This window comes from Ctenopharyngodon idella, chromosome 7 (assembly GCF_019924925.1).
Source record: "Ctenopharyngodon idella isolate HZGC_01 chromosome 7, HZGC01, whole genome shotgun sequence".
NCBI lineage: Eukaryota > Metazoa > Chordata > Actinopteri > Cypriniformes > Xenocyprididae > Ctenopharyngodon > Ctenopharyngodon idella.
In genome coordinates this window covers 4933315-4948953 of record NC_067226.1, presented here as the reverse complement: position 1 = coordinate 4948953, position 15639 = coordinate 4933315, and the positions used below count along the sequence as shown (strand labels likewise).

Genomic DNA, 15639 nt, shown 5'->3' with positions numbered 1-15639 from the left:
TCATGGATTCTATCAAATACCAACAAATAAAAAAACAAAACCTGATTGCTTCTGCTAGAAATCCTATAATGGGCCAAGGTTGGATCTACCATCAGAATGATCCAAAACAAACATCAAAACCAACACAAAAATGTGTCACTGAGCACAAAATGAAGCTTCTGCCATGGCCATCCCAGTCCCCTGACCTGAACCCTATAGAAAATGAGTGGAGTGAACTGAAAAGAAGAAGCACAAACATGGAGCTGGGAATCTGAAGGATCTGGACAGATTCCGTATGAAGGAATGGTCTCTGATATCTGGTCAGGTGTTCTCGAAACTCATCAGGCATTATAGGTGAAGACTCAGAGCTGTTATCTTGGCAAAAGGAGGTTGCAAAAAGTATTGAATAAAAGGGTGCCAATAATTGTGGCCAACGTGTTTGAGAAAAACATTTATTTCATAATGTGATTTCCCCCCCACTTTCAATTCTTTTCCTTCAATAAAAGGTTAGATTTTTGCTAATTTTATGAATTAAAGATCAAAAGGATAAACAATGCAGATTTATTTTACAGTCATCTTTGATCATATTTACCAAGAGTGCCAATAATTCTGACCACAACTGCATGTTATAATGCTTACATTGCAAACCTATTAAAATAATAATATGTATCTGTATTGGATTGATGTACAGAGTCATATACATGTTTATAACATTTTAATTTGACCTAATTTGAATGGATTTAAATAGATTTGATGCAAAAAAATATCTAATGTTGGACAATGAAAGATTTATTTGAATTCTACCTTCTTAGCTGTGGCTTTGGTTAAAGTTAACTTTGTATTTATATATTGCATATTCTATTATGATTGATCTATTTTTATTTAATGCATTTTTTGAAATATGCTGATTTGGTGGTCAAGAAACATTATCAATGTTAAAAACCTTTGTAATATTGTAAAAGTCTTTACTGTTGTTACTTTTGTTCAATTTAATTCATCCTTACTGAATACAAATATTACTTTCTTTTAAAAAAAAAATCTTACCGACACCAAACTTTTGAATGATAGTGTATATTAAATATTTCTCTTTATTTGCCTCAGAGCAATGAATTGGTAACTATGGTAACCATGTTTTGTTTCCTTTCATGCCTCCTTGCAGTCTGCATCTATAGTTCATTGTGTAAAAATGAAAAATCAACTTAATTTACTGAAGTAATTAATTAACACTTCTAAATAATCAGAGAAATGCTACCTTGCTGGACTTTTTGCTGGTGGCAGAGCCAGGTCTTGTGTTGCTGTTTAGCTGAGATGAGCTTGAGCTGACCAAATCATCTTCATCCTCCTCTTCATCGAAGTTCATGCTACTGGAGATTCCTTTAAACAAGAAAAAATATTGATGTGCTAAACAAATAGTGCATCAATAGCAGAATATGAGGAGAGAACAGCAGCAGGCATAAAGCAATCATGGAGGCATTATGCAGTGCAAATGACACTGCTAATAACTGCAATCCGATGCCAAAAGAGCATATGGCATAAAAAACAAGGAGACGCAACAAGCGGAGTACTTTTGGATTAAAAAAAAAAAAAAAAAAATCTTCACTCTTAGTTCAACAAATTAGCAGCAAAAGAATTGCAAAGGACAAATAATTGTCCACAGTCCAGTTCAGCTCATACCAGCTCTAAAAAAAGTCATGCAGACAGTAAACACATGATCTAATCCAAATATTTCACAGAAGGAGGAGAGAGAGGCAGACACTGAATCTAAATGCTATAGCATGTAAGTAGATCTTAAAGTGTTAGTCGGCACATGATGTTATTACATAGGACATAATGTTTTTTTGCATGTTAGGAGATCAGTAATACTGAAGAACAGTATGCAAATCTGCATGGCTTAATCGTCACGATCATAGTGGCCTCTCCATCTGTCTCTCTCTCCACTCTTGTTTGCGTTACACCGGGGACTATCGCTGGTGTACCTTTCTTCAGCATGGTGACCCGTAGGTCCTGTTTGCCCTGTGACTGTGTGTTGCCCACTGCCTCACCCTGGCCCTCTGCCTCGCTCTCCTGGGCAGGTGAATGGCCCACTGTCAGGATCTGAATCTGGTTGCCCAGCTCCTGACCCTCATCCTGGAAGGCAGCGGGCCCATCAATTCCTGTGGTACCACCACAACACAGTAACACCGTTAACTCAACTATATCAACCGTGCTTTATCCAGTTGGTGTCACAAAATAATGGTGTTCATGGAAATATGGAGACAACCATTCAAATCTTAATGAGTGAATGTATGCGACCTGCGCATTTAAAGTATGCGCAGTTACAAAAATCCGGCAGTGCGCGAACAGTAAACGCATACTTTTCTGATGACGAAATTCGAGTCACGCACACTGTACGCTGACCCTCGTGCACACATAAAAAGTGAAGTATATTTTAGGCTTTATGCTCACCAAGGTTGCATTTATTTGATAAAAAATACAGTAATATTTTGAAATATTATTAAGATTTAACCCCTGTTGTTGTTCGGTCATTTTAGAAAAAAAAAAAAAAAAAATTGTAACTTCATCAGAATGGTACAAAACATGGTGATCACAAAAACAAATTGTGGACTTGATTTGAAAAAGATAAATGCAGTGAAGGGGTGAAACTCTAAAACATCAAGAGTGCAAAATAGACACTCACTCATACACACATACTTATATACACACCTATGAACTGGTGTGACTGTAACATAGAGAAAAGTTTTAAGGATTTGTAAAATAAATTAAATTATATGGGGTAAAACTCTAAAACATCAAGAGTGCAAAACAGACACATCCACTCGAAAATCCACGACGAAATCTTCCTTGGGACCATCCACTGAAAGGCGTGCCTTAGACCGGGTAGCGAGTTTGGCACGCTCGTCCCAGGTGTGGTCTTCCAGTGGAACGTCTCCCTGCTCCAAGCAGAGAAAAAAAAAAAAGGGGGAAGAAAACGCTGCCAAAAAAAAAAAAATCTGTATTTGGTTGTGTGTGTACAGAACTGCTACTACTGTACTTTTGTGCACTAATGTCATCATTACGACAGCAAATATCTTCTATTACACTTGAATAGTACACTTTCCAATTAATTTAATTAATTTGAGTATTTTTAGCAAAAGTGCTTTTCTTCCTGTTTTCTTCAAAACAAAAAGTTGCATCGTAAATAACGTAAATGAGCTCCGGCCCGGAACGTTAAGTGTAATGTGAGTGCAGGCCAGGTAGGGGAGTAGGGATGGTGGTCAATCGTGGCAGGGCATGGTACAAGGCAACCGTGCCTAGTGTGAGAATGCCCTAAAATACACACAGGAACTAATGAGTTAATTAATTGGACGACAGGTGATCATAATCATGGGAGCAAACTGGCACGCACTAGGAAACTAGGTCACACAAGGCAAACCAGAACAAAAAGACAATGAGACTAAATCAGAGCTTACATGTTAAATTGTAATTATTAATGTCTTTATTGTCACTTTTGCTCAGTTAGGTTCCTTGCTAAATAAAAGTACTTTAAAAAAAAAAATACCGCAAACTTTTGAATGGTAGACTTTTGAAAAAAATTAGCAGTTTTCAGCATGTAATGATAAGTTTTTTGAGCAGCAAATCTTCTGAAACTGAAGACTGGAGTAATGACTGCTGAAAATTTAGCTATGTCAGAACAAGAATAAACTACACTGTAACAAAGGAACACATTTTAAATTGTAATATTTTAAAATATTACTGTTTTTACTGTATTTTGATCAAATACATGCAGCCTTGGTGAGCATAAGAGACTTATTTCAAAAACTTTAAACAAATCTTCATTATTCCAAACTTTTGAAAAGTAGTGTATGCAATATAAAACCTTCTCAGTGAACATGTGCTGATGCTTTTAAGTGCCCTTGGGGTTTCAAGAATTTGCCATCATCTATTTATAGATGCTCTTATGTCAGTCTGGGTTTTGTATTTCATCCAATTAGTCACCATCAGGGGAAGAACATGTTGTCCTATGTCAAGCACAGAAACATGCAACTGTCCAAATTACAGCTCCCATTCATTCATCCATCCATGTATCCATCCATGCATCCAACCAGGCCAAATCAAGTCATTATAGCTACAGAGACCCTTCATCACCCCTTCAGGGATTCGTCTGCTAAACAATGTCAGAGAATTAGCTCTGACTAGATGGCCAAGCGGCATTAGTGCTCGTGATTGCAGAATAATCAGTAATGCATTTAGACTATGATTGTCATTGAGGTTAAAGTGACCTGTGATGGGGCTCCTTAACAAGGTGAGTAATCATCAGAGAAAGAGCCAGAGAGAGAAAATATCGATCAATGAATCAAGAATAGTCTTCATATATATATATATATATATATATATATATATATATATATATATATACACACAGTATCTCACAAAAGTGAGTACACCCCTCACATTTCAGCAACCATTTTAGTATATCTTCTCAAGAGACAATACTATAGAAATGAAACTTGGATATATTTTAGAGTAGTCGATGTGCTGCTTGTATAGCAGTACAGATTTACTGTCCTCTGAAAATAACTCAGTATACAGCCATTATTGTCTAAATAGCTGGCAAAAAAAGTGAGTACACCCTAAGTGATAACAGCTGTACGTCTTTTAACCATGCAAAGCCACATGTCCTATTCATCATGTTCATGTTTTTGTCTGCTTGACAGGACCATACAAATTTGTGTATCTTGTATTAGAGCAGTTAAAATTTGGTGCTTTGAGTACAATTCTCTCATAGTGACCACTGGATGTTCAACATGGCACCTCATGGCAAAGAACTCTGAGGATTTGAGAATTAGAATTGTTACTCTCCACAAAGATGGCCTAGGCTATAAGAAGATCAGTAACACCCTGAAACTGAGTTACAGTACAGTGGCCAGGGTCAAACAGAGGTTTTCCAAGACGGGTTCCACTCGGAACAGGCTTCGCAAGGGTCGATCAAAGAAGCTGAGTCCTTGTGTTGTGCGTCAGGTGCAGAAGCTGGCTTCAAAAAACAGACGCATGAGTGCTGCCAGCATTGCTTTAGAGGTTGCAGAAGCAGGAGGTCAGCTTGTCAGTGCTCAGACCATACGCCATACACTGCAACAAGTTGGTTTGCATGGCCGTCGTCCCAGAAGGAAGCCTCTTCTGAAGCTGGCTCACAAGAAAGCCCGCTAACAGTTTGCTGAAGACAACCTGTCCAAGAGCATGAATTACTGGAACCATGTCCTGTGATAAACTTGTTTGGCTCAGATGGTGTCCAGCATGTGTCGCGACACCCTGGTGAGGAGTACCAAGAAAATTGTGTCTTGCCTACAGTCAAGCATGGTGGTGGTAGCATCATGGTCTGGGGCTGCATGAGTGCTGCTGGTACTGGGGAGCTGCGCTTCATTGAGGGGAACATGGATTCCAACATGTACTGTGACATTCTGAAGCAGAACATGATGCCCTCCCTGCAGAAACTGGGCTGAACGGCAGTTTTCCAACATGATAACGACCCTAAACACACCTTGCTGAGGAAGCTGAAGGTGAAGGTGATGGAGTGGCCAAGTATGTCTCCAGACCTGAACCCTATTGAGCACCTGTGGGGCATCCTCAAGCAGAAGGTAGAGAAGCGCCATGTGTCTAACATCCAGCAGCTCCGTGATGTCATTATGGAGGAGTGGAAGAGGATCCCAGCAACAACATGTGCAGCTCTGGTGAATTCCATGCCCAGGAGGATTAAGGCAGTGCTAGATAACAATGGTGCTCACACAAAATTTTGACACTTTAAACACAGTTTTGACATGTTCACTTAGGGTGTACTCACTTTTGTTGCAAGTTATTTAGACAATAATGGCTGTATATTGAGTTATTTTCAGAGGACAGTAAATCTATACTGCTATACAAGCTGCACATTGACTACTCTAAAGTATATACAATTTTCATTTCTATAGTATTGTCCCTTAAGAATATATAATAAAATGGTTGCTGAAATGTGAGGGGTGTACTCACTATTGTCAGATGCTGTATATAAAAAAAAAAAAGAATAGTCTTGAACAAGACATTTGTATCAGCTTATTCTTTCAAAACTTTGGGTCCATTAAAAGCATGTTTGATTTGATGATATCATTTGTGAGTCACAGATCTGTGAGTCACAGAACATGTTATGTCGCATATAAACCACCATGACCTGTGTCGAGGTTTGCTACATGAGTGCGGGGGAGATAATGATGGTTTAGCTGTCGCAGTCTCAGAAGACGACTAGCAGAATCGTAATAAAAGAGCAAAATGTGTAGAAATGGCTGTGTTCAGACAAGAAGCAAAACGTTTGTTTATAGCCTAACGTTGGCTTTTTGCAATTGTATTTAGGCTTCAAAATTCATAAAAGTTGTGTTCATTTGTGAAGATTTTCTTGATGGACAAAATGTGCAAGAATACTAAACTTTTTTTTCTTTCTTATTTTCTGCAATAATCCAAAAGCCAATAGACAAATCCTCTTGGCTTTTTGTCAAGGGAACCAGGGCAATGCTAACTTCCAGGTTGACTTATTAAAAGTGTTATTCCTGCAGTACTCTATTAAACTCAACTTCACTCATTTATTGTATAGTAGGCTAGTTTTTAGCCATGTCAGCTGCTCAACTAAAAGTCACACCTTCAGCAAATGAAAAGCAAAAAATAAATTCGCCCCCAAGAAGAATTCCAAATGCTCCCTTGTGTGAGTCTTAATGGTGCTGATGCATCAACTACTGCTGCCACTTCATGGACTGTGCCCATGTGTCTAATATCCAGGGCATTATAGAGAGACAGCATTTGTTTGTTTCATGAATATTTGTGTCTGGTATTGATGAAGGCTGCAGTAGGTCATCTCAGAGCTGCTCTTGGCAGGCGGACAGCAGCTGCTCCTACAGTATAAACAGTATTAGAGGGGATTTTGTTATTCCTTGAGAAAGGATTGGTAGTAGAGTAGCAATTTGGTCTCTCTCCAGGAGCAGGTTTATTAACGATGTGTGCCATGCTATCATTGATGGAGAAAGCTTGGACTTAGATGAGGGGAAATAAAAAAATAACAGTGTGGAAAACATAAAGGCATAAGAAGATTGCTATAAACTATACCACAGCTATATCCAAACACACCACATGAGAGATGGCAAATTACAGTATCTGCTGTTTGACTGGAATTATGTGCTTTTTATAGGTTTACTTTTTTTCCAATTAGAAAGCAAATTAACTCTGTTCCATCCATTCTTGGCTTTCTTTCTTCTGTGGAACAGAAGAAGAACATATTTTGAAAGTCAATGCGGTCCAATGTCATCTATACAAAATACAGACAAAAAAAACAAAACAAAAAATTCAATATACAGTATATTCTTTTGTGTTTCACAGAAGGAAGAGTCATACAGGTTTGGAACAACATGAGAGAAAACAATGACAGAATTTCATTTTTGGGTAAAATGTCCCTTTAAGCCAATGTCATAGTGTAACAATTCAGCAGGAGAGTTCAAAACAATAGCTAACTGCATTGCTGTTTTATGTCAACAGACAAAGGGCAATCACACAACCTTTATGTGCATGGCAACAAGGCAGTGTTGAAATTGATGTGAAATCGAGTGTTGAAATTGATGTGAAAATTATGAAAAAAGAAAAATAAATGAATACATTAATATTGTTTAAAGAGTCAATAAGATTTTTTAAATGTTTTTAAAAGACATCTCTTATGCTCAGCAAGTCATTTATTTGTTCACAAATACAGTAAAAACAGTAATATTGTGAAATATTACTACAATTTAAAAATAATGTTTTGTGGAAACCATGATACATTTTTTTCATAATTCTTTGAAAAATGTAAAAAGCATTTATTTGAAACAGATTTTTTTTTTGTAACATTATAAACGTCTTTACTGTCACTTATGATCAATTTAATGCCTCTTTGCTGAATAAAAGTATTTCTATAAAAAAATCTTACTGCCCCAAGACTTGTTGAATGGTAGTGTATATTCATAAGGAGCAAACAATGCTGTCATGACGCATGTGTTCATCCTTAATCTATTTTTTCTCTCCAGAGCAGGTAATGCTGATCATGACACAAACTGAATCACTGGATGACACAAATGTCCTTCACACACTCAGACACAAGCACACACACACACAACCAGATTTTCGTGCACATGCTGAGCCTGACGGTTAACAGGCTGCTCAGCTGACCTTTGTGCTTGCCCTTTTTCTCCTTCTTGGCGCTGCCAGTCTGAGGAGTGGAGGTAGGTGGCTTGGTTTTTTTAGCCGAGCGAGGGGCCTGAACCTCTGCTATGGCTTTAACTTCTTCCTGTTCCGCTTCTTGTACTAAACGAGGAGGTGCAGGAGGAGCCAGCAGGAGCAGAGAATATAGTGTGAGATAATACAAAAAAAAAAAAAAAAAAAGGAAAAATAAAGAAAAGGGTTAAAATGAATGAGAGGAGGAAAGAGAGTTAGCAAAGACACAAAGCAAAAACAAAGCTTACGTTTTCAACGTACACACAGGAGACGGCTGCAAGCACAAAAAATGAAACATCCCACTGCTCTCGAACACCCCTGGATGCAATTTTAATTGAAGGGGATTCAGCGGCTGTCAGTGCAACTGTGAAATCAAAGCTTTGAGGCAAAATTCATTCCTTCTCACAGCCTGCTCCTTTTAACTGTCCTTCGAGGCTGTGAACTGCTGCGCTTTCTTTAAGCAACAGATCTGTGAGGATTCCTCTAAGTCTATGCACTCTGACAATACTCACGAAAGTGCATAACACTGTCAGTTTGAAGCTTGTCGATAGATGGAGTACATCACTAACACTGAAAGGCTTAAAAAGACAAGCCTGTCAGACTGAGTGAGAGAAAGGTGATCAATGGTTTAGTTATGGAAAGAAACAACAGAGACATTGACTTGCTATTTTTAAAAGAGGTAGTGACTCAGAAAGAAACAACGTTATTTTTTACTACTCATGCTTTGAGAGACTGAAGGTATCAATTCACAGGTGAGTAAAGCTCTCCACTAATCAGGCATTACTTGTCAGCATGAAATTATGTAAAGACGCAATGCTGCAAAAATATGCAGCTTTGACCCACCCAAGTCCCCAGTATTAAAAATGGCTCTGATTCTGCTTTGCTTCTGTGACAACAAACCCTCAAATGTTTTTCCTGTCACTATACAATTTATAGGGCTTAATCATTATCAAAGCTTAACCAGTCAAATCACATCATGCAAAGAAATATTAATGCAAACACCAGTTGAGGGCAGCATTTTTACACATGTAAGATTATGAAGTGTGAAAAAGTCGATTAATTAATACTAAATGAATATTATATCATTACATTATAAATTATTATATTGTGTTTGCATTTTCCATTAAATGAGTGTCATCCGCACAAATTACTAAACATAATAATTACACAAAGACCTTCTATTTAGCTTTCTTGGAACTGATTACGACAAAGCTATGCGATTAAATTTGCGATTAAAACATTAGAATCACAAATGAAGGAAATAATATGCACAACACAGTCAACTACAGTTTTACAATTCACTGAAGCTCAGACTGGATGAGAGCCAGAGGTGCTCTCTTTTTGATGAGACAGCACAACACTCAGGGGGGGACACAGTAAATTATTCATAATACTGTAAACCACTAGTATCAACAGACATTCCTTTCTTTCATAACACAACACAGGCTTGTGAGGATTATTATAGTCCCAGAGTACAGGTGATCAGTATCAAGTGAATGATGATTTACTGGAATGTCTAGGAATCAATACAAGTTAAACTTTACTGACAGCATCTGTGGCATCATGTCAGCTGAAAACAGTTTTGATGAGTCCCTCAGCATGTAGTAAAAAAAATAAATAAATAAATTTAAAAAAAGGGAAAGGGAAAAACTCCAATTGGTTCTTCATTAGACATAGGACAAACTTTTGACACGGTCACTTGCATATCAAAACAAGCATTTAAAGACTGCTGACAGTGTGAACAGCAGTGTTGTAGTTATGAACTAAAATTAAAATATCAGAATCAGAAATAAACATTAGATGAAAAACCAAAACTTGTAAAAACCAAAACCAAAACCAAAAAAAATGTACATGAAAATTCAGAAAATTAACTGAAATAATAATAATAAAAAGTTTAAATTGCAGTAGTCAAACTGGGGAAAAAAAGGCAAAAGCACATAATAAAATTATTTAAATTAAAGAGCTGAAAATATAAAAATAAATTTTAATTCAAAACATTAGAGAGATAAAACTCTATGATGTAGCTCTATAACACACATAAAAGTTCATTCTCTTCAGAATAGGCTATTTCATTGTGTAGAGCTTAGCCATAATGCCAAAAGACAATAGCTGCTTTTCCACTGTCGGGCCGAACGGTTCTCATTGCATTGCTGGTACGGTTACGTTTTTTTTTTCCATTGTGGGGCTGATAACGGAAGCTCTTTGGAATGTAATACAAAAGCATCAGTCGTTGCCTTGGTAACACAACGGTTTACTGATGATGTGAGATGTAAATAGCGACTGCGTTATGGAGGATGATCAGGTATTTCTTTTAATTTTTTTTTTTTATTTGTGTTTATGTCGTTTAAATAGAGCGCTTAGCCAGCTACTGAGAAACCGGTAGCCAGGCAACAGACAAGTGACCAATCCTGTGTGTCGACATCACTTCATTCTACCAGCAGGATTCAGCACGGTTAGACAACCATGCCGAGAATTCCGGGCCGAGAACGGTTAGTAATCGTGCAGTGCTGTACCAGGCTCAAGTGGAAACACAACTGGAACCGTTCCTTACCATTCTAAGAACCTACGGGGAAAAGTGGCTAATGATACACTAACAGCTAAGGATAATGTTTGCTCACAAGTTGAACAAAACAAAGAAAAGGCTTCTCATAGCTCAAAGGAAAGACCCCTGACACTAGCAAATGTTTTAATATAGATGATTGAGGGTTGCAGTGACATTGTAGGAAGGGTTTATCTAACACTGAGCAGTCTGGGACAGAGATCAATAGAGTAACTCAAGCCAGTACCGCTGGCAGTGCGAAGAATGGCAGCATTGTTTGCCGAACAATCAGCAAACAAGCATTTCCATTTTCAATCACCGGCCTTTGTGGGCCTCTCTGTTTGAGCAGCTTGGGTCGATATTGGCAAGTCAGTGTAATAACAGATTGGAATAACGTCTCATGCCCTCGAGAGTGAACGTGACCCTTGAGTCTCTGTGGCACTATGGTTATTTGAAATTTTATGTTTTTTTTTTTTTTTTTGCTATGTGGCTATGTGTACCGTGGTAGATGGTGCTGCTGTTTCCGCTGAGGTAGCTCTCCACGAGGGGAGCCTGTTCCTCCGATTGCCGGGTCCTACGCACTCGAGACCGCCCGTCCAGGTTAGACTGCACCATCAGGGGCTCCTGACGTTTCTTTTTCTGCTTCTGTTCCAGTAAAGCTCGCTACAAACACACATTAACAGACACACACACACATTCTTTAGTATACAGTCAGTGTACATGTTTTGAGATTTTAGTTACTTGTGCTATATGATACTCTATGCAATACATAATCAAAGAACAAAAAAAAATGTTCAAAAACTGCAATGGAATAACATATTTATCGCTTCACTTCAAAAAGATGCACAGTGTGAAGTGAAAATCAATCCACGACCACATGTAACTTCATCTCTTATTTCTTTAAGCATAAATATATGTAGAAGAAATATTGAAATGTGAATAACTGGCACAAATAACTGGCACAAAATATATTTATTTTTGAGAGAACGGCCTAGTAGTTGAGGTTTAATTCCCATCTTACCGCCAAAAAAAACCACAAAAACAAAGAAGCATCCCCAAGGCAAATGACACACAAGCGGACATGAGTACAACAAAAAAGTTGCCCCAAAAATACTGCAGTATTACAGCAAGTATTTGTATTATTGGAGGGTTTTTTTTTTTACTTATTTTAGGGGTGTGACGTGACACTTAGCTCATGAGACAAGACACAAGGTTGGGTCAAAAATAAATAACAGTCTTATTAAGTGCAAACAATAAATGCAACCATAATCAAAGTACTCTCTCAATATTCAAAGTGCAAACAGAGACCAAAACAAAGACCAGAGCTAAGAGAGGGTTACAACTACACAGCCCAGCCTAAGATAGGTTTGATATTGGGAAACAATCTATTGTATGTAGCCTAATTTGCGCGCATCAGGGAGCTTGCGTTTTACTTTCGCTTTCTAATTCACGATTGCACATACTCTGTGTATAGGGTGCTGAGTGCGCATTCTATAAGATAAGACATTTATCAGACAATGCAATGAATTCTGTTGTGCAACGCCATGGTATTCTCCGCCATGGTATTCTCCGCCATGGTATTATCAGTGATTCACATGAACTGTGTGCGACTCTGCAGCTTGTGCTGGATGAACATTTACAATAGTTTACAACTGAAGCGATCATTATCCAACTGAATTAAATGGATTTATTTCTATAAAAAAAGCAAAACGACAGTGAAGGCGGTGCTGCGATGGGCACCGTAATGTAAATGTAGCTGTGGCATATTCTATGCTAATCTCACCCTCACGCTCCGTCATGGCGATATCGCGAGTCAGCTTTCAACTCGACAAGAAATCTTATCACACTTTAATATCGCGAGATCTCATGGCACGTGTTTCTTGTGTTTTTTTTATTTTTTTTTATGCATTTGTTACTTTATTTATTTGCAAAAATAGAGCTGGAGATGAGGACAGGATGCACTTCATGTTTTAACCTCAGGGATGCATTTTTCTGTTGTAATCTTCTATATAAATAATGCAGATCTTTCAATATCAAAAACCCAACAATTTTGCAGAAGGAGACTGCGGATCTGAAAACCAAAAAATCAGTTAAGGAAAGTTAAGGAATAAGGATAAGTTAAGGAAATCTTAATAATAATCGTAGTACTTACCGTTCATGTAATAAATGTATCCTCATCTAAGTCTTAACTGAATATACAAAATTATGATGGGAAGTAAAAAATAAAGTAAATATATATATATATACAGTGGGTACGGAAAGTATTCAGACCCCCTTAAATTTTTCACTCTTTGTTATATTGCAGCCATCTGCTAAAATGATTGAAGTTCATTTTTTTTCCTCATTAATGTACACACAGCACCCCATATTGACAGAAAAACAGAATTGTTGACATTTTTGCAGATTTATTAAAAAAGAAAAACTGAAATATCACAGGGTCCTAAGTATTCAGACCCTTTGCTCAGTATTTAGTAGAAGCACCCTTTTGATCTAATACAGCCATGAGTCTTTTTGGGAAAGATGCAACAAGTTTTTCACACCTGGATTTGGGGATCCTCTGCCATTCCTCCTTGCAGATCCTCTCCAGTTCTGTCAGGTTGGATGGTAAACGTTGGTGGACAGCCATTTTTAGGTCTCTCCAGAGATGCTCAATTGGGTTTAAGTCAGGGCTCTGGCTGGGCCATTCAAGAACAGTCACGGAGTTGTTGTGAAGCCACTCCTTCGTTATTTTAGCTGTGTGCTTAGGGTCATTGTCTTGTTGGAAGGTAAACCTTCGGCCCAGTCTGAGGTCCTGAGCACTCTGGAGAAGGTTTTCGTCCAGGATATCCCTGTACTTGGCCGCATTCACCTTTCCCTCGATTGCAACCAGTCGTCCTGTCCCTGCAGCTGAAAAACACCCCCACAGCATGATGCTGCCACCACCATGCTTCACTGTTGGGACTGTATTGGACAGGTGATGAGCAGTGCCTGGTTTTCTCCACACATACCGCTTAGAATTAAGGCCAGAAAGTTCTATCTTGGTCTCATCAGACCAGAGAATCTTATTTCTCACCACCTTGGAGTCCTTCAGGTGTTTTTCATGTGTCTTGCACTGAGGAGAGGCTTCCGTCGGGCCACTCTGCCATAAAGCCCCGACTGGTGGAGGGCTGCAGTGATGGTTGACTTTCTACAACTTTCTCCCATCTCCCAACTGCATCTCTGGAGCTCAGCCACAGTGATCTTTGGGTTCTTCTTTACCTCTCTCACCAAGGCTCTTCTCCCCCAATTGCTCAGTTTGGCCGGACGGCCAGCTCTAGGAAGGGTTCTGGTCGTCCCAAACGTCTTCCATTTAAGGATTATGGAGGCCACTGTGCTCTTAGGAACCTTAAGTGCAGCAGAATTTTTTTTGTAACCTTGGCCAGATCTGTGCCTTGCCACAATTCTGTCTCTGAGCTCTTCAGGCAGTTCCTTTGACCTCATGATTCTCATTTGCTCTGACATGCACTGTGAGCTGTAAGGTCTTATATAGACAGGTGTGTGGCTTTCCTAATCAAGTCCAATCAGTATAATCAAACACAGCTGGACTCAAATGAAGGTGTAGAACCATCTCAAGGATGATCAGAAGAAATGGACAGCACCTGAATTAAATATATGAGTGTCACAGCAAAGGGTCTGAATACTTAGGACCATGTGATATTTCAGTTTTTCTTTTTTAATAAATCTGCAAAAATGTCAACAATTCTGTGTTTTTCTGTCAATATGGGGTGCTGTGTGTACATTAATGAGGAAAAAAAATGAACTTAAATGATTTTAGCAAATGGCTGCAATATAACAAAGAGTGAAAAATTTAAGGGGGTCTGAATACTTTCCGTACCCACTGTATGTATGTATGTATATATATATATATATATATATATATATATATATATAAAAACTATTTAATTATAACTATATATCTAAATATATCTATATATCTAGGGCCAAGACAACTAAATAGGTTGTAAATAGCTTTCTCAGCCACTCAACTGAAGCTCTGTGACTCATGATACAGCACTGAAGAGATTTCCATTTTATAATTTTCCCTTGAGAAGTCTCAGATGAGGTCTAACTGACCTCAAGGCAAGTCACATTTGCTCTAATGAAGAAATTCGGCTCTTCACAAAGTAAAAATGTGACATGTAACACAACACATCTTCAAATCTGGAAACTTTTGAGTTGTGACAACAATGGAATGGAGCCACACAAAGTGTAACCTGGAGCGCAGGGACTGTGTAGCATCTTCATAAAACTTTCAGAGTCCTAGACCTAAAACCAGCCACTACAACATGCCTTCCCTTCACACACGACTGCATGTTCAACCCAGCATGGGTTTCCCCACACAACATTCTTCACTTTCGCAGCAACCTAATGTTATGTAAAGCTATAGCCAATAGTTCTGGGGAGATCCCAGCGCAAGAGTCTATTAAACATTAAAGGAATCTGTGAGCAAATAGTGGGCTTGAGACCAGGTCTGTCCAGTCAAGCAGAAAAAAAACACCCTCCCCTCTGCTAGTAGGTGCTGTGCAAATGGAAAATCTTAAATGAGAAAGGAATCTATTTTCACAGATTATGCAAGCAGAAACATGCCATTAGCTGCTATAAAAATCCATAAATAAAAAAGCCTTTTCTTAATTTTCATTAGAGCTGGGCTGACATCAATTTTAATCATTCTTCATTTTGATGAACCAGTATTGATTCTTAAATTCCAAAATCAATCTTTTAATCTGTGCTGTTTTCTGTTTATGTGTGAACAAAGCATTATACTTCACTAAACATTAGTTGTAGCATACCTACTGTCCAATATTCACAATAAGCTTTGTGCTTTGATTGTTTTGTTCAGCTTTCACATTCTGTCAATTTTTTCACAA

At 38.2% G+C, this 15639-nt stretch overlaps 1 protein-coding gene across 5 annotated transcripts in view; it reads right to left on the bottom strand.

Moving 5' to 3' along the window:
* tub (TUB bipartite transcription factor) overlaps positions 1 to 15639 on the bottom strand; it is a 116389-nt gene that overhangs the window by 13747 nt on the left and 87003 nt on the right. For 2 of the 5 annotated variants that reach the window (XM_051899049.1, XM_051899051.1), the window contains exons 3-6: positions 11254 to 11416; positions 8170 to 8304; positions 1956 to 2132; positions 1232 to 1353 (exon numbers count right to left, since the gene is read on the bottom strand). In XM_051899049.1, the coding sequence (XP_051755009.1) occupies positions 1232 to 1353; positions 1956 to 2132; positions 8170 to 8304; positions 11254 to 11416 (597 nt within the window). The remainder of the gene's footprint in view (positions 1 to 1231; positions 1354 to 1955; positions 2133 to 8169; positions 8305 to 11253; positions 11417 to 15639) is intronic. The other 3 variants (XM_051899052.1, XM_051899053.1, XM_051899054.1) reach the window with 3 other exon arrangements.